At 38.2% G+C, this 20,584-nt stretch overlaps 1 protein-coding gene across 1 annotated transcript in view; it reads right to left on the reverse strand.

Annotated features, from left to right (window-relative positions):
• The window catches only part of DPYD (dihydropyrimidine dehydrogenase), an 811,158-nt gene that overhangs the window by 101,434 nt on the left and 689,140 nt on the right, over positions 1-20,584 (reverse strand). The window contains exon 20 of the mRNA XM_027114432.1: positions 14,522-14,701. Within this exon, the coding sequence (XP_026970233.1) occupies positions 14,522-14,701 (180 nt within the window). The remainder of the gene's footprint in view (positions 1-14,521; positions 14,702-20,584) is intronic.

Raw genomic sequence — 20,584 nt, forward strand, 5'->3', positions numbered from 1 at the left:
CAGAAATATGATTTGATTTGAGAACATCTGCAGCAGTCTGGAACACATTTCCCCCTGTACTTGACTTTTAGCTCATTATAGCTCTCAGATGTTCTCTCAGCAATCCTGTGACATATTGGAGTGTTACTGAACAAACATCAGTGAAGCCTATGTCTTGAGTAGTGTCAATCTCGGTTGAAAATGTTTCAGCTTTCTTAGCATCAACACTAGAAGAATTTAATTAACCCACTGAAACTTTCAAAATGATAGCTAATGCATGTAAGAAATGAGAAATCTGAAACGTAGGGGGAGAGTGGATAAGTGCTTAACCTCCCACAAGCTGATGCCTGCCACCCTCAGCCTGCGCTTAGGAAGCCCATGAAAAGCCTTGCTGCTCTGTGCAGCCTCCTAGACTTTGCCATGAAACCTCTGGCTTGCTCTGTCACCCCTCCGGAGATGGAGAAGGTGGAGGTGGCAACCACTGCTGTCACACTCCCCTGGTCCCCAAACGAGGTCAGCTTCCAACCTCTAATCAGCTCCCATCCAGCTGCTCTTATGTTTTTAGTAGGTGGGGTTGGGAGACCAAGGTCAGAAAAGCGCTGTTGGCAGTGACACGGTTTTTTGCCCACTGCTGCTATTACATTAAGGAAGCAGCTGGTGAGATAATGTATGCCAAAGTGCTTTGTAAATTATAAAGTGCTTATATAATTGTCAGGGATAATCACTACTGTTGTTTTATTCCTAGGTTGCAGGAAGAGCACTGAACTGGGCTACTGGGTGGCAAAGTCCACCAGAAAGCTGGAGAGATGGGCGTGTGGGGTCCAGAGGGGGGGTCTTGGTGAGAGTACACATTTGGATGGTAACAGCAAGGAGATTAAAATTGGCTTCTGGGTCTGATGAGCACAGACAGTAATAGAAGAGCCATGGACAGGGGAATGTTATGTGAGGGCCAAAAAAGGGGAGGGGTTCTAAAAGATTAAGTCCAAGGAGCTTCTGTTCAGACACAGAAATGTTGTTTGACCCCAAGCCTCTGTCATACTTTCGGCCTTAGCTTGGGCCCTAGCCTTCCCACACTTCCTAGGCCTTAATTTCAGATTGTTTTGGAAAACATTCTCAAGTTCCCTGCCACCCCTGCTATTCTGTGCATATCTCTATATCACTGTAATTATCATACTATATTATATAAATAACTCTTTAATTGCCTAATTACCACACTAGTCTGTGATCCTTTTAAAGAAGGCAGCATTATAACGCCTGGCACATACTAGGTGCTAACTGTCGTTTGCTTGATAAAAAGTAAGGGAGAAATCAGGAGAAAAGAGTGTTCAAAAATCAAAGAAGAAATTTCTAATAGGAAGAAGTGGTCAATTGTTGAATGTAAGAAGATCTAGTAAAGACAAGACTGGAAATTACTGGATTTGGTGATCACTAAATCACATAACTTGAACAAGAGCAGTTCTAGTGATCTGGGGGGTGGGGATGGATAGAAATCTAATTTTGATGGGTTGGAGATAGTAGAGCAAGTAAAGAATGAGAGACAATGAGTAGAGATGATGTTTTCTGGAACCTGACCTGTGAGAGGAAGAAAAAATTCAGACCCTGTTATTTATTTTTCTCAACAATCCTATGGGATACCTATTGTTATCCCAATTTTTTAAACAAGGAAATGGTGGCTAAGAGGAAAGTATGTAAGCTGCCCAAGGCCTTACTACTAACAAGAAAGAAGCTATGTGAAAAGCATAAACGCTGCTCAGTTTCATCAGTTGGATTAAGCCAATGGTGGGATCTCTTCACAATAACTTATTTAAAACCAGCTACAAAGCAGGAATAAATATTTTTGCTGTACGGTTTGGAAACAAGGCTATCTGGTATCTTCTGGCATTTTGCCAAGAGATCAGGCCCAGGGTGGAGTGATGTAATGGAAAACCGCATTATGGAAAACCGCATTATGGTACCAGCTGCCAGCACGTGGAAAGAGGTACAGAAAGGAAAGTGAAGGTCACTAAAGAGGAGCTCTTCCGTTTTACAATTTTCAAAGGGCTACAGAGCTATCAGTCCTCTGGCAACAGCTACAAGTTATTTGCAATTCTGTATTAATCCTCACTGGCTGGTTGTACTCTGGTAATAATCATACTTGAAATGTCAGTGACTTAACACAATAAAAGTTGATTTCTCACTCATAAAAAAAAGCCTGTTGTGTCTCTGGATATCCTCAATGTGGCGGCTCAGCAATCCAGGCCATCCATTTTATGTTGCCACTTTCTCAACGTGAGACTTCAGAGTTTGCTATGGCAAAGGAAAGGGAATTTAGAGAACTGAGTGCCAGCCGTGAAATGTTTCCACTCAGAATTACATGCCACATTTCACTCACACTGCATCAACGAGATCTAGTCACCTAGTCCTATGAAGCCTCCAAGAGGCAAGGAGGTTTACTTCTCCTACAGAACAAGGAAATATTAGTGAGCACCACCAATGCTGACCACAGACTCTGAGGGTATGAACAGAGAAGGATAATCTTGCAGGCTTGTTCTATATCTCAGTGAAGAATGTATACAGTAGTCCTGGGATAATTCTATTTTCTTAGGAGGCCAGGATTACTACAAATGCCATATGTTTACTTTCATTAATTTCACTTGGGACCTATATTGAACGTAAAGAAACATTTAGGCAACATTTGGTAACATTTAGGCTCCAAAAGATGACCAGCTTGATAGCCCTGAAACGACGGGTGACATTCTATAGCTCAGTTGGAATGGGCATATGCAGAGAATAATTGAAAGCAGAGGATCTAGAGAAGGTTCTCTAGTTTGAGATGAAATAGGATACAATTGATAAGCAGGAAAGACAAGAAAAATGCTTTAAAGATATACGGCAACAGAGGTTCAGGAGGCACGGTCTTGACATGGCTTGCCAGGAACAATCCACAGTAGATGGGGCAGCATGGGAGTGAGGCTTCAGGGCACTTCCAAGTCTATGAGGCAACTTCACAGACAGAGCCTGAAGCTGCAAATCAAAGAATTCCCTATGTAGCATTAGTCACATTCTCTGGGCAGGTTGTAGTCACAGCTTCTCAAACACGTTTCTAGGGGTCACTCGTGGCCATGAAGCACAGACTAATATAGGGCATGGATTTTAGACATGAATAAGATTGCTTTCCAATATCTATACAGCATGAAACGGAGGGGATATTTAGAAATTAGGTGGTTAATTAGGTCAATATGGCAACCAAACAGAGTAATCAGGTTTCTAAGGAGAAGAGGAGAAGGGATAGATATTTCATCTGGATATCTAAATGGATTTAGTTAATTGGGAGACTGCCAATTATTCAGAACAATTGAAGATATCTTGGCCTATCCTTCCTAAACTTCCAGGGTTTTGGTAATGCTATTCAATGGCAGTTACATGCATATAATTTCAAAGGTAAAAAAATACAAAACCAAAACCAAAATACAATAACAAAACCAAAGAACTATGGTTTGTCTTTTTTGATGTTTTGTGGGAGGGGGTAAATCACATCTTTCTTTTGAATTTCAAATAGCATTTAATTTTTTTTCTCAAATCTTAGATTAGGATAGGGCTTCCCTGGTGGCGCAGTGGTTGAGAGTCCGTCTGCCGATGCAGGGGACACGGTTTCGAGCCCTGGTCCGGGAAGATCCCACATGCCGCGGGGCAACTGGGCCCGTGAGTCACAACTACTGAGCCTGCACGTCTAGAACCTGTGCTCCGCAACAAGAGAGGCTGTGACAGTGAGAGGCCCACGCACCGCGATGAAGAGTGGCCCCGCTCGCCGCAACTAGAGAAAGCCCTCGCACAGAAATGAAGACCCAACACAGCCAAAAAAAAAAGAAATCTTAGATTAGGATAAATTGTCATAAAGCTGAATATAATTAGAATCTCTGATTGACTATAACTGACTCTTTGCATTATCAAAATGACTCCTTTAATACCAGAATATTATATCTTTTATATAATGCTCCGTTTATTCAAGTGGACAGTGAGCTTAAACAGAGATATAACAAATGCCTATTTTTTTCTCAGGGGCATAGCTCAGAATTACAGAGAGATATTTTGCTTTATTCCATAAAATCAGGATTAGGAACAAAGCTAACTGGTTTGCGATAAATGTTCACTGATTTTGTAGAGTTCTTAGGAGGGAGGATAGGAGATGAGTTTGAGGATAGTATTTGAATTCAAATTTTATCTTACATGCTTATACTAATGGTTTCTTTACAAATCCTCAGTCCCCACCCAGAACAAGAAAAATCCTAATTTCTTTTCCTGGCTTAAAAGTACCATCAGAATTAATGTGGGTAACTTGTGTTGAAGATGAAAAGCACTTTTACACAAGTTCTAAGTATATAATTAATATTAATGAGGTGCATTCTGATTAAAGTAGTATATTTGATGAAGTATGAGGAATTATACTGAACCACTTACTTTCATGAAAGTGACAAAGGGAATAATTTCATTTGTACTTGGAATTAGATATCAATTTAATGAGTGAGAAGAAATAGGGACTCGTACGTTTTAAAAGCATGATGGGATGCTGGCAACAGTAAAAATGTTGTATGGCTTACATTTTATTTCAGGCACACAGTGGTGGACTGCAATGAGGTGGGTATAATGGTTACAAATTCAAGAGCTCATCGCTGCCCAAATTCCTAAACCAGTCAAGCTGTCAGTGCTCCACACTCCAGGAAGTGCAAAGCCATATCCTGCAACATCTTTCTGTGTCGGTGCCCATGCAGGCATTACCAATTGATCACATACCTCCACTGGGCTTGGCTTTGAGTTAGAATTCTCCTCTACAAAATGCTCTCAGTAATTGCCACCAAATATCAGAGTTCCCCTGTGCAATGAACCCACCTACCCCTGAGATGGGAGAGAAAACAAGCTGGGAAGGTTTATAGGGGCACACACTGGTTATAAGCAATGCAAAACTATCTCTTCCTATAACATGAGAGACTTCTACCAGCCCCTCCTATAATTGTTGATATTAAATTCTGATACAGTTACTCTGATTTGGCAACAAAGTAGGCCCCTCCCTTTCACCTACAGTAGGACCAGTGATGAACCATTCATGCTAGTTTACTGCCCAGACCCCAAATTAACAAATTTATCTCCATTTTGCTTGGAAAGCAAACATTTCTGATTTGTTTAGGAGCTTTTTTGTGTGTATGAAAGGGAATGCTTCAAAGGACAAAGTTGCAGGCTTTTAAGCAGATCAAACAAAACTAACCTAATAAGGGCATGTTATCAATAGAAAGCCAAGAGAATGTATAAAAATAATGTATGAATATCAGCTGGAAAATCTACACAGAAGATTGAAGAAATCCACTCATAAAGCATTGCTCAAATGTTTATGCTTACCCTAATGTTATCCATATATTTTGGATACAAATATATCACATATCCAAATTACCCCAATCTATCTATCTATGTTAGACTTAATTATAACAATAACTGCCATGCATTGAATGCCTGCTATGTGCTACATACATCATATATATGTTTTCTGGTCCTCACAAAGCACCCATGAAATCAGTATCATTATCTCACTTTGGCATTTCAGCAAAGGGGAACTGTAGGATTCATGTGGTTGGTCCAAGTTCACCCAGTAGTAAGACACTGAGGTGGGATTCAAACCCAGACCTGCTGGACTCCACACACAGCGCTCTTTTTACTACAGCGGCATATTGACTCCTTTGTGGGATTCTTACACATTAATGAGCTGATGAGACACTCAGGACTACAAGAGGGGGATATCAAATCTTATCCAGCATTTTTTGCTTATAAGTAGGAATAATCACCATTTATAACAGGTGATTGCCCTATTCTAAAAGGATACTTGGCAATTCAGCATTCTACCTAAGATACTACTCAAACCATCTGATGATATTTAGAGATGTAGGTAAGTTCCCATATCTATGCAGTAGACTCATTTGGTAATTTTGGAAAGTTTGAATTTCCAGGAACTGATGCTGTTTTTTTGCCATGTTCTATGAAATGAACTAAAACAATAAAAAATATTTAGCCTCATGCAATCAGTCATAGAAAGCAATAATATTGATTTCTATTTCAATCATTACCCAAGTTAACTGAAAGAAATGTAACATGTCATCTGGAACTTCTCTAACTGTATAATGTATCCCCAAAACATAACTGCAGGGACAAAGCTGCAATGAGAGAAAATAGCATGGACAAGAACTATGAGGCCATAAGATGAACTTGAAAGAAAATGGCTTTCATCACCTTTTCTCTCTCTTTTCTGGGCTAGCCGTGCAAGTGGTCATGGATAGGAGTTTGCTGCAAGAGCCCACGGGCTCCCTCACAGTGGATTTTTCATTGTAAGATTCCGTGTACTTGTTGATAAGATTAAATTATTTCAAATCCAGTTTACTTGCATAAAGTATTACATATATTTATTCTGGTCACAAGTTCTTTGTGAGATATAAGTATTATGGATATTTTCTCTCATTCTGTGACTTAAATTTTCATTTCCTTAACTTGCCTTTTGATGAGCACTTGCCTTTTGAAGTGCAACTTATCTTTTTTTTTTCTTGTATGGTTAGTGCTTTTTGTATCCTATCTAAAAATTTTTCCTTATAAGTAAATATATTTACTTATATTTTCTTTAAAACTTTTATAGTCTTTTTACTTTTATATCTATGATATATTTAAAATTACTTTTGTGTCCTGTGTGAGGAAAGTATGAGGTTCATTAAAATATATCTATATCTATATCTACGCTTATCCATTAATTCTAGCACCATTTATCAAAAGGATTTTCCTTTCTCCATTGGATTGCTTTAGTGCCTTTGTCAAAAATCAATTGAGTGTATATGTGAGGGTTTACTTCTGGACTTTCCATTGATCTATTTGTCTATCCTGACACTAAAACACACTTGCTTGATTACTGAAGACTTATAGAAAGTCTTGAAGGCAGATAGGTCAAATCATCTAAGTCTGTTCTTTTTCAAGATTGTTTTGGCTATTCTGGCACCTTTGAAATCCAATGTAAATTTTAGAATCAGTTTATCAACTTCTACATAAACGTGTGCTGGGATTTTGATTGGGATTGTCATAACTCTACAGATCAATTTGGAGAGAACTGAGATCTTAACATATCTCTCCATTGATATTTCTTCATTAATTTTTCTCAACAATTCTTTGTAGTTTTCAGTGGGTGGCTATTGCATATATTTTAATTTGTTCCTAAGTACTTTGTAGTTTTTAAATGCCATTGTAAATGGCATTTTAAAGTTTAGTTTTCTGTTTATTGTTCCTGTTGTTCATACAGAAATACAACTGACTTTTGTATATTGTCTTTTGTCCTGAAACTTTGCTTAATTCATTTATTGACTTTAATAGTGTTTTTATAGGTTTTTTAGGATGTTTTATGTACACAATATTACTATCTGCAAATGAAAACAGTCTTAGTCCTTTGTTTCCAATCTGGATGCCATTTCTTTCTTTTCATGTCCTTATTGCACTAGTTAGGACCTCCAGTATAATACTGGATATAAGTAGTGAGCATAGACATTTACGCTTAGTTCTTGATCTTAGGAGAAAAAGTTTATTTTTTTTTGCCATTACATATGAAATGAGCTGTAGAATTTTTGTACATGCCCTTTATCAGATTGAGGAAGTTTCCTTCCACTAGATTGCTTAGGGTTTTATGATAAGTAAATGATGAATCTTTTCAAATGCTTTTTCTGCATCTAAGGACTTGTACTGAGAAAATATAAAGAACTCCTAAAGTTTAATTAAAAATAAACCCAACTTCTAAGTGGACAAAAAATTTGAATAGACACTTCACAGAAGAAGATATATGGATGGACAATAAGGACACAAAGAAGTGTTTAAATCATTAATTTTCAGGGAGATGAAAATTAAAATTGCAATGTCATACCAATGTACATGTACTAAAATGTCTAAAATTAAAAAGACAGAGGATACAAAATGTTAGCTGGAAGAACCGAAACACCCATCCACAGTTGGTAGCCGTGTAAAATGGTACCACCACTTTGGAAATCTGTTTATAGGTTTCTTATAAAGCACACACATCACCTTAAGACTCAGATATTACACTCCTGGGTTTTACTCAAGAGAAATGAAAATATGTATTCACAAAACCAGTTATGCCTGAATGCTTATTTCAGATATATTTATAATAAAGGGAAAGTGAAAACAGCCCAAATGTCATTTTGAATAAATATACAAATTGTGGTATATTTATACAATAAAATATTTTTTACCAATAAAAAAAATGAATTACTTAACACTCCCCAAATCATGGATGAATCTCTGAAACACTGTGCAGCGTGAGAGTAACTACACACAAAAAAAACACACAATGTGGAATTCTAATTATATGATGTTAAAGAGTATGAACAAACTAATCTATGTTGATGGAAATTAGATTGTGTTTGCTTCTGGTGGTGAGGAGGAGGGAGAGATAATGACTGGGAGAGTGCAAAAGGGAATCTTTGAAGTGTTGACAATGTTCTGTATCTTGATAGAATTAAGAGTTGCATGGGTATATCATTTGTCAAAACTCATCAAATGGTTTATTTAAGACCTGTGTTTTTAAAGACAGACCTTTTTTCTTTATGTAAATTATATCTCAACTTGGAAACATAAAAAGCATGAAAAAATAAATAGCATGAAGACATAAAACTTTTAAAGTTTTGGGTAAACAGGAGATACCACTCTCCTCTTCTGAGACTGTTATTATTAGGACTTTTGTGATGATCATGCTTATGACATTATATATTCCTTGTGGATACTTCTTTGTTCTCTGTGTTGGATAATATACCAGAGACAAATAAATAGACATCTACATATCAAACACCATAACCAGATAGCAGTAGTCTTACAAAATCATATTACTTTTGGTTTTAAAAACATGAGAATGATGCATCTGGTCATACAGATGCGCCAATTTTGGTTTCTATCATCAAAATAAAGCCTTGTTTTATGAGTCATTATACAAGCACCACGACAGTTTCTCTGACTTTATCCTAATGAAAGCTTTTTAATGAGTACACATTATGTTCACTTATTAATATCACTGATATGTATTTCATCATATTTTAATACCTACTGAAAGTAATTTGGCACATTTACTGTTTTCTTCTAAAATGCCTGCTATTTTTGAAAGGGCCTGGCTGGAATTTTAATTATAAATTTGTTTCCTTTTTTTCCTTCCAAATAAGGACACCACAGATAGTCTGTGCAACTTAATTGTATAAACATGTAGCATTGTGCTAGTTGCTTGAAAACTCAAGTGTAAATAAGACATGATCTCTGTTTTCAAGTTGCTCATAATGAGCTCAGCGATGGACAAGAAGTAATGTTAACTAGAAGATAATGTCATAACTGCAATAGCAGTTATATGAACAAAGGGCTGTAGGAGAAAGGAGTGACAATTTTCCCAGAGGGAGAGGAAGATAGTCATAGATGGCTTCACAAAGTAAGTGACATTTAAGATAGATCTTAAAAAAAAATAAAGAGAGATCAATATATCATTCATCAATTCGGCTACCACGCTGTTGCTCCCACATGGTAGATGTTGGGTCAGGCACTGGCACAGCGTGTGTGGTCTAGGCCCTAAAGAAGCTTATACTCTAGGTACATTTTGCCAATTCTAGAAGGAATGCAGGTTGCTCACTTGCCTATCTCACTCTTTCCACTCTGGCTTCTTTCCATTTCATTTTACTAAACTAGACTTATACACCAAAAGGAACTTTTAAGTTCAAAGTTATTATTTTTCTTTTTACATTTTTTCATTTCTGATGTCATGGGAAAAGTGATGGCTTGATAAGTCATTGACTACTAATATTTAGTTCTACCACTTAGCTGTTTTCTTACATTAATTTATTCATTCAGTTACTTATTCGAGCATCATTTATTAAGCCCTTTCTGAGTATCAGTGGGTCCCCAGAAATTGGGATACAAAGGTGAAGAAGACTGTCTGGTAGAAGAAACAGAGATGCAAAAATTCAAATGCTGTGTGATACTGGTTGCAACTAAGGTTGAAGAAGAGAAGGAGAAATTAATTCTGGTGTAGAGGTCAGAGAATAACTCAAAGAGAAGTGGTTGCTTTCATTACTCTTTAGTGAATTGGAAAGACATTTCAGATGTAAGGAACAGCATGTGAAAATGAACGCAGAGACCAAGCAGTCAGTAGTGTTGTCCTGTGCTGTTTCCCTTTCAAAGGCTCTTGCTTAGGAATCCTTCATCTCAGGCACAAAGAAGTGAAGTCATTTACTCCCATGCTTTCTGACTGTAACATTTTCTGTTCTAATATTGGAGCCTCCAATTTCTTTCATGTTTCTCAAGCAAATAATCTCCACATAATTCTTATTTCCACACCTAAAAATGCCAAATCCTAACAGTTTACTTTCTAATGTCACTAAAATATGTACTTTGTCTCCAACTCTAAAGAAGAATTTGTGGATAAAGGTATAATTGCAACTATATTCTCACTTAAGTATTCTTCACAACGCTTTATCTAAAATACTTGGGGCCAAACGTAGCTCAAAATGCAGACTTTTTTTTGGACTTTAGGAAAGAAAAGTGGTACACATACTACCTTTTCCCTAGCACCTACAGCAAGATGTGGCGTGGCAACCTGGACTTCAACACATTCGTCGCTCGGAAGTAAACACGTAAATGTTCACTCTAAGAGGAATAAATAAAGATTATAAAAGCCTCCCATCAGTTCAGGCCGGGTTTGCTGCCAAATGAGTTATGTGAAACATTTGGTTTCAGAGCTTTTTGGGTTTCAGAAGTGTTAATGAGAGATCGTGGACTTGTACTGTGGTTATCCTCATTTCATAGTTTTAGAAACAGATTTAGAGAGATTAATTAACTTGTCCAAGTTGCTTAGCTAGTATAGTAAGGAAGCATCATGGAAACCTAACAGTCTTACTTGGAACTCTGTTGGTAACCACTGTCCCATACGTAGCAAGCAAACAGTTCACTTTTATTAAGTTGCCAGGTTTTCACCAGGTAGAAGAGGGGATTAAGGTAACTGAGTATACAATAAAAGTGCTTTGTTACCTATGCGCCTCCTTTTTTTTTTTTTTTTTCTTGCGGTACGCAGGCCTCTCACTGTTGTGGCCTCTCCCGCTGCGGAGCACAGGCTCCGGACGCACAGGCTCAGGGGCCATGGCTCACGGGCCCAGCTGCTCCGCGGCATGTGGGATCTTCCCGGACCGGGGCACGAACCCATGTCCCCTGCATCGGCAAGCGGACTCTCAACCACTGTGCCACCAGGGAAGCCCCCGATGCGCCTCCTTTTTGATGATACTGTGAATAGCCTCCCCTTCCTTATCCTCACAGACTTCCTCGTTGCTGACTGTCTGCATGGACTCTGGGTGTCATACTTTGAGAACTGTATCTGTCCTTACAATTCTTCTTGCTTACATGTCTTTGACCTAGCTGCTGAACTAACTCCCGCTCCTGGTTCCTCAATGGGTATTTTCAACCACTGGCCATTCAGAGCCCAGTGTGCTGCTTTTCTGGATTTCCTCTCCTGACTCTCTATTTCATTTCTCTTGCAGCTCAAAATCATTTCTTACCAGCTTTCTCCCTCAAGAAGCTTGTGTTGTTCCCATTGCTAACTTCTCGATCTCTGACTGTATTCGGTTGCTATTCTTACTTTCATTTTTCTTGGCAATGCGGATCCTTGTATGCTTCCATCAGAATCAGGTTGTTAAAAATGCAGATTCCTGGACTCACCTTTGACCAATGAAATCAGGATCTCTGGGAGCGGAGCCTGGGAATCTACATTTTCATAAGCATGCCACATGGTTTTTAAGCACCAGGAGTTGGAGATCAATAGCTTTGTGGTGCAGCAGAGCTGGTGACTGCTCTTCCTGTGGGATCTACTTTCATGCTTGCAGGCACAAATTTATACAACTTGCACTGTAAGACCAGAGCAAACCATAAATGCCTGACTGCTTGCTCTTCCAAAGTCACATCTTCGAAGAAACATTGCTTGGGAAGTTTAATCAATTTATACGTGAGGTATGCATTAGGGAGACTATATTAAATATACTAATTACGTATATTAAATATACTAATTACTTGAAAGATAACATGACTAATTTGGCCAAACTAATTTGTTTCCATGGCTCAAGTCTCATTTTTCCTCCATCTTCAAACACTGTACTGTAATTCGTTTCTTCTAAATTTCTACTCTAATTTATTCTAGTCTGACCTCTGAGTGAAAGATGAAAGAGAGTAACAACTGTACTTTCCAAACAAATTTTTTCCTATCTAAAGAAGCCAGCTACTTCCAGCGGGGCTTTCTGAAAAGGGTCTGCAACTTCTCTTGTCCATTTATCATGAAAACAGGGTAAGAACCAGCATCCTATTCTTTTTTTTTTCTTGCGTTATGCAGGCCTCTCGCTGTTGTGGCCTCTCCCGTTGCGGAGCACAGGCTCCGGACGCGCAGGCTCAGCGGCCATGGCTCACGGGCCCAGCCGCTCTGCGGCATGTGGGATCTTCCCGGACCGGGGCATGAACCCGCGTTCCCTGCATCGGCAGGTGGACTCTCAACCACTGCGCCGCCAGGGAAGCCCTCAGCATCCTATTCTTTAGCTAATGAGAATATAATATGAATTATTTTCAAAGATGCACACACACACACATACACACACACACACACACACCCCTGCAACACTAGGAAGGAATAGCTAGGAAGCCACAGCACTTTGATTCACTATTAGGGAATATTAACCTAAAGGGGATAGTCACCTATTGTTTGAGTCATGTCAGCCCTCACCAGAGACTCTGGAGCATAGATCTATTAGCAGACCATCTGCTTGTTCCTCAACTTAGTGCTGAGAAATGAATTGCTAATATAATCACATAGGCAAAATCTTTTTTTTTTTTAACAAATGATAATGCTGGAAATTACACTTTTGATTTTGATGAAGGCTGGACTTACTAAAATAAAGTCTGAATCTAGATTCAAACTATCAGAAAATCAATTTCCACTTAAGTCACTGACACAAGTGTTTCCATCATTATCCATCTTCTATTTGAATATGTAAGTTTTCAAATGAGTGTGGAAGTCTTTTAAAGACAAAAATGGCACAGTGCAAGGCAGCTACTTCCATTTCAGCTTGCATGGTGACTGCATACATTTGAGACAATGCTTTTATAGACAGTCATAAACTATCAAAACTACCATGTCAGAAACAATTGACTTGATATATTTACATTGGATGAGTATAAAGTTATTTGTAATTTTTTTTTAGTTATGAACAATTTTAGGGTATTGATGGTCATTGATAAAGGCAAGAACACTCACTGTCTAAATACTTGCAGACTCAGTTTATGATAATATGATTAGTTACACTAATAATGCTGCTTAGGCACAGTCTCGCTAATTATAATATTATAAATATTAATGTCACCCAGCCTTTTTGTTTGATTGCCACTCATGGAGTCATTCATCATGATATTTTCCTGGAATCCACACTGTAAGATTTTATTTCTTTCTCCTTTTTATTTTTCATCACTGGACTTGCCGGGATACACATTATTCTCCAAGAAGCCCTTATTTTTGGCTATCTGTTTGGAGAGGAATAGTGATATTTCCCATTAAAATTAGCCAAATGTAAATTGTTATATGATGTTTCTCTTATTCTTTCTGAGTCCCTAACCTTGCCATCCGAGGCAGAGTACCCAGGGTTTTTGTTTTCCATTCTTTTTCATGTGACCTGTTTCAAGTTAAGATTCATTTGAATTATTAAATGCTTCCTTAAAGAATCCTTTTACTTGCCTCTCTTTTTTTTAAGTTAATTATTGATGTAGTGACAAGCTGAAAAGACTAAGAATTATAATTTTTTCCTCCCCTCATTCAGGACTCAAGAAACGTCTTCTGACAATGGTTATCTATTTAGAATAATACAAAGGAAATACAAAGGCGAAATGCTGAATGTTGTTTTAGAAAAGATTTGCTAAAATCACTGTATTATACAAAATGTAAATGTAGTGTATATTTCTCTGAAAATAGCAGTTAGTGAGAAAGTTGGGACATAACCTTTTGAGCCCAGGTTTAACCACATAGCAGAAGCAGTCACAAAAGATACTGATTAGATTTTAATTTTAAAAACTTCATCGTATTATTCAGGGCTCCAGTGATTTGATTGTCTTGAAAATAGAAAGGTAATGTTATAATTTCCAGAGCTTGTTAAAGAATAAAGAAATCTCCAGCCTCCTACTGGAAAGAATGCCAGTCATCACCACAGTAAGCAAGAATTTGGAGGCACTTTACACTATAAACTTCAATCTTTTTCTTTTATATGACCTTGTGTTATATTGGTTTCATAAAAATGTAACTCAGAGACCTATCATAGAGTTGTAATCAAGCCTCCTTCAGAACGAGTCTACAGCAGAAATCACATCAAATGGGCACTGTGTTTCCTCTGTTAGTGAGATGGTAGGAGGGCAAACAAGACCTGAAATAGAAAGTGAACAAGGCAGAGTTCTCAAGGACAACCCAGGAGAGGTGGCCACGTACCTTTCCCACGAGTTCAGCAATGCGAGGAACTGGTTTCCCTTTCTGGTGACTCTCGGTGGCTGGACTCTGCCCGTCCCAGTCTTGTAGCTCTTCAATGCTTTTCAGATAAAGCAAGGCTTTGAGGCCAGTGCAGTAGTCTTGAATGACAGTGAAATCCTGATTCTGAACAGCACTGCATACCTAGAAAAGGTGGAGCAACCAACTAAAAGTCAAGCTAAGAGCTAATTCTCCAAACAGCCTCACTTTTCATATAGTCAACACAATTCATTTTATGTGCCAGGCACTGTTCTAAGCATGACAGGTCAATTGTTGCCTGGAGGGGATGGGAGTGGTCGGGAGGGAAGGACTACAAAAGGGACAAGGAAACTTTCAGGGACTGTGAATACTTTTGTCAGCTTGATGTGGTGACGGTCTCACAGATATACACATATTTCAAAACATCAGACTGTACACTTTAAATATGTGCGGTTTACTGTATGGCAGGTATAGTCAGTATGGCTGTAAAAAAATTAGGTCCAACCAGAAGAATTTCCCAGGAGTTAAATTTAGCACAACATGAGAACGGACATTTTAACTCTCTCATTCTCCCTCCGTTGAGATGTGCAGCCTGGACGTGGTTCTCATGCGAGGAGGTGGTCCTGCTGAGCAGGAGACCCATCAACTCAACCCTCATGTACCACGGCCTGCCTCTTTAGCCTCATCTATCACTGTCCCCCTTTGTATTCACTGTGCTCCAGTCACCCAGGTCTTTCCTCTTTTCCTCGAATTCGCCACATTCCTTCTTTGACCTTATAAGATCTCGCGGCCTAGAAGGTCCTTCCCTTCTACATATGGCTAACAGCACAGCTTCAGTCTCATGGGAATTATCACTTCCTCAAGGAGGCCTCCAGGAGCCCAAAATAAGTTAAGACCTTCTTTAGCTCATATATTTTTGACTTCTAAGTCTTGCAATGTTATTTGATTGACAGTTCCCTCCCCCAATAGACTGAATCTTCAGGAGGGAAGAAGCTATTTTATTTTGCTCAACATATTATCCCCAGTGACCAGCACAGAGTTTGTCATTTATTCTGCTCTTAATAAGTATATGTTGAATGAATGCGTAATTCAGAAGAGATTTTTTAAATTTGAGTGACATTTCTTAGAAAATAGAGATTTAATTCTAGAGTTAAGGAAGGTTGATTCTGAGAAATTAGGATCATTCAAATAAAAATATACTTGAGAGTCTGTGTTAGGATTTGAATTAGAGCTTGAATGTAGTGGAGTTAGAGAAACACTCCAGGTTGATTATTTACAAAGATACTTCTCCAATTTTGATACCATATATAGTCTCCAGAGACTCATTTACAACTGCCAGTAGGACCTCCTCGCCCCTATGGCCCATCATCACTTCAAATTCAAAATTTACCATATAGAATTCAACACCTCTCTGCATCCATATTTCAAATCAATCCAAAGAAACAGCTATCCAAACAAAACTAAGCAAAGCAAAACTCACTTCTATCCCATCTTCCCAGATGTTAAATTCTTAGCATATATCATAGTTACTGGTGATTGCAGCCAATAAAGAAAAACCATGTCATACATGAATGTAGATGAAGAAATACCTGAAAATAGAATAAGTCATATTCTATTTCAAGTTCTCTTAAAGCCTTCTGAGTCTTTAATTAACACATTTCATTGTAATCCTCATGCCTAGTGCACTACCTGATACCTAGCTATTGCTAGGCTGGTTGAGAAAATCTATTGAAAACACACTAAGGGGTTCCAGAATAGGGAATGGGAAGTAGACAGAGACAGAGAAAGGGCAAGAAAAATATATACCTAAGAGTTCACAGCAAAAAGTGGTAGTGATTTCATCATATATATGAAAAAGAAGGCTAAGTGTGGAATTCTGGGAATATGAGCATTTAAAAGGAAGGCTAAGGAAGACCATGAAGGACACTAAGCAGAAGAGATACAAGACAGCATCATGGAAGATGTCAAATGCTGCACGAAGGTCAGTAACATCGGAGGTGAAAAGTGATCGTTAAATTTACCAATCAAAAGACTTTAGCGTTTATGGGGGAGAAGCTCTGCAACAGGGCAGAAGCCATCTTATAGCGAGTTGAAGAATGGATGAGGATAGAGGATGTGAAAATATGAAGACAGACTGCTCTGATGAGAAGTTTTGCTCCTATTAAGAGAAATAGGAGAGCTAGGGGTATAAGTAGGAGAATTTTGAATTTTTTTTTTTTTTTTTTCGGTACACGGGTCTCTCACTGCTGTGGCCTCTCCCGTTGTGGAGCACAGGCTCCGGATGCCCAGGCCCAGCGGCCATGGCCCACGGGCCCAGCCGCTCCGCGGCATGTGGGATCTTCCCGGACTGGGGCACGAACCTGTGTCCCCTGAATTGGCAGGCGGACTCTCAACCACTGCGTCACCAGGGAAGCCCTGTATCTTATTTTTATAAGGATGGAAATAGCTATGTTTTAGGGGAATGTGGACATTTTATATTTCAGAATAGGAGAGAGTGGCTTCTGTATATTATATTTCTGTCAAAATTGGCTGAATGATGGTGTGCTAAGAAGAAAACAATGTAATATCTAACATGAGATGAGCTCTTACTATGGGCCACACACTCTGTTAAACACTTTTTAATGTATTGGGTTGTCCAAAAAGTTCATTCTGGTTTTTCCATGAGGAAATTATATCATTTAGTCCTCAAAATAATGCTGAGGTAGGTTTAATTTTTAGCCCTATTTTACAGATGAGGGAAGTGAGATGCAGAGACTTGCCCCAGGCAGGCCACATGGTTAGAAAGTGGATTATACTGCATAATTCATGACCGTGCAGTCTAAGGTGACTAAGGTATAGACATTCACGAAGGAAAACTCTTTTCATGTAACTACAATTATCTTTTCCATGACCCAAACACATGTATATATAATTTTAAATGATCAATTATCTTCCACCCAAATATAACTATTGTTTTGAAAACTCGATACTGCTAGATAAAAATTGTCAATGTCCTCCTGTTTTATTTACTTCTTACTTGTACATGAGTAGAAACAACAAGGCAAAAACCAAAAAGCAGAAATAAAAACCTTTCATTTCCTATTGTGAAGGGCTGTATGTTACCACAGTGCAGGAAAGAACATTGAATAACCACTAAATACAGACAAGAATATTTTCTAGGAAGTCCATTTATATCACATTAAAAAAAATGTTTCTCAGGAGGAACAATTTAAGCATTAATTAGGCCTGTTATAACTTTCTTAGAGTTGATTTTCTTTTCAGAACAATTATAAAGAACATCATTATAATTTCCTCCACGGGATTTTTTTTTTTTTAACTGTAAAAGTCAACTGATGCTTTACTTAATCTTCTTTGTTCACCGTGAGATTCTATTTTTTGGTAGTATATGTTAATGTGTATACTTTTACTATAGTCTTAAAATAGTTCCCCATATGGACATCATAAGAAATCAGATTTTGAAAATCACATCATGTCATGTAATTTATGGGATGTTCATGACTGCTGTGAAAACCTGCTGCTAAAAGGACTCTAGATACTCTGCAGTGTATGAATAGTCAAGTTGAATCTCAGTCCTCCCTAACTTTTCCAATGAGAAGATACAAGAGCCACTACTTCTCTTAATCCACAAACATGGCACAATTGTGTAGAGTAGATTCAGCCAAGTGGTGCTGGAGTGATCACAAAGTAGACTTGTGTATTTTAACTATGGAAGAACATGTGGGGCTAAAGGCTAAAAAGACTCCCTCCTTGCCCACCCTCTTGTATGCACTTTACCCTATAGTGCTAGTGTTTCAGATAAATGGGAGCTACACCGAGCATGTGAAGGGGACATAGAACTTGAAGAGGTAGGAGAGACTACCAGATGGCAACTGAACATTGCTGGGATGGTGTGATATGCTGGAAACCCTGGACGCCACCATCAGGCATGGTGTCAGAGGGGACCACTTCAGATATGTTTCATAATCAATCAAATGTCACACTATTTATATACCTTCCTAAAGTGAGTAATTTACCTTTTACTATCCATAAGATTAAATATTAATTTTCTGATAGAATTTCTGATAACAGAAGCGTTCACATTGATATTTCTTTGAAAATTTTAACATATATATATATTATCGGAGGGTCTTATTAAAATGCAGATTCTGTTTCTGTAGGTTTGGAGTGAGGTCCAAGATTCTGCATTTGTGACAAGCTCCCAGGTGGTGCTGATGTCACTGGTCTACACTTAGAAGAGCAAGGATTTAAGCACTGGTGGGGATGAATCTCATCTTATCCTGAAATGCTGTCTGCAAAGTAAGTTTCTTCCAAACAAATAATTTCTTGATTTTTACTATTAGATTGTAGCAACATTTTCATGGCCCTTTAAAGCAGCACTACTTATCATAATAAGTCTCGTCTGAAAAAAAGAGAGTCATTTTCTGATGAAACAGTAATGAGACCCAAAATAAACTTAGGATGCAAGCACACCACTGGGAACAGAGCTTTGTCCATGGGATTTGATGCTCAGAAAATGGATTTGCTCAGAAAGGTGCCTCGCTCTTGCCTAACCTGCACTGAGGGCTTTATCTCTATCTCAAAGGCAAATGGTTCCTTTTAAAACTCCAAACATGTAGCTGCTATTCCTAAATGGGTGTATTTTATATGACATCTCTTAATTGTTTGTTTAGCAGCTCTGATTAGGACTCTTAATAGCTGTTAACATGTTTGCTCAGTATAATTTGTAAGTTCTTTATGGTGAAGGCTGGTTTATCTTTCTTCGCAGCAGGGCATCAGGTGCCATTATAAGGATCATTGCCACCATTAATTATTTCCATAAGCGTGAATCTCCCTACAGTGAGTTGTTCTAAATAGGAGCCCCTGGATTCTCAGCAGGACCAGCTCTGTGCAGGGGCTGAGTAGGTGGTGACCCCCTGTGCGGCATGTTTTGAGGTGTGCAGTAAAGCTCCCATGGCCACCGGACAGTCTCCTCTAGAGGTCTGACACAGTGCCCTGACTTTTCACTTTAGGTGCAGCCACATTTAATTGAAGCCTGTCTATGTAAAGCAACTGTAAAAATACCTGGGAGGTGACAGAGGGTTGAGGGGTGCTATTCCTTTCTCATTATTTCTCATTAAATGAGATTAACCATATTAATAGTAAATTACCTATTTACGGTGATTTATATTTTTAAAATCTCCTTTACATACATTATCTCTTTCAATACTCCGAATAAAACTATGAATTAGGCAGGGGAGAGGATAGTATTTTTACTTTAACAATGGAAAGAGCTTGGACTTGAAGAACTATTTCTTAAAGTCTAATTGAGTGGTTTTTATGCCATATCAAGGGGTTAAGAGCATACATGTAGAAGTTTGGCAGAATCAGGTTTAAACTGCATCTTAGCTGCCTAAGTGTGAGCAACTTTCTTCACTTAAAAATGGAGATTAAATACTTAGCACATAGGAGCGTCAAAGGCAATGTATTTAAGTGCATAAACTAGTAGCTAGCACTTAGTAAGCTAGATTGGCACCAAAAATAAATTTCATAACATGAATAAATCATTAGAGCATGAATTAGGCAGAATATAATTTTTTAAATCTATACTTTTTTGGTCTAATGCAGTAAAAGAAGGTCACGGATACTATTTTTATTTACATTAAGTAATGACCTCAAAAAAAGCTCTGGTCTTGTTGTCAGAAGACATGTGTGAGACCCAGCTCTGTCCTTCAGCACCTGTGTGACTGAAGCTAGTCTTTTAGCTTGTTGTTTCCTCCTCTCACACCTCCCAATCTGAAAACAGTGGATGATGTTAGCTAATTCATTACTGTGAGGATTAAATTACCTCATGTAGGTGGAACTGCTGTGGAAATTAGAGTACCATTCAGACAGAATGGTATCAAACCTCAGAGTTATTATCAGGTAATCTAGAATTTAAAGGGCCTGGTGGAGGTCAAAATGGAAACTTTTGCCTGTAAAGGAAAACAAACTCCTTGAAACGTAAAAGACAATGTACTAGAAAACTAGCAAGCAGAATTCAAACTGGATTAAAAATACGAATCCCAGGCA

This window comes from Aethalodelphis obliquidens, unplaced genomic scaffold (assembly GCF_003676395.1).
Source record: "Aethalodelphis obliquidens isolate GAN/ISIS:26980383/991018 unplaced genomic scaffold, ASM367639v1 scaffold13, whole genome shotgun sequence".
Taxonomy (NCBI): domain Eukaryota; kingdom Metazoa; phylum Chordata; class Mammalia; order Artiodactyla; family Delphinidae; genus Aethalodelphis; species Aethalodelphis obliquidens.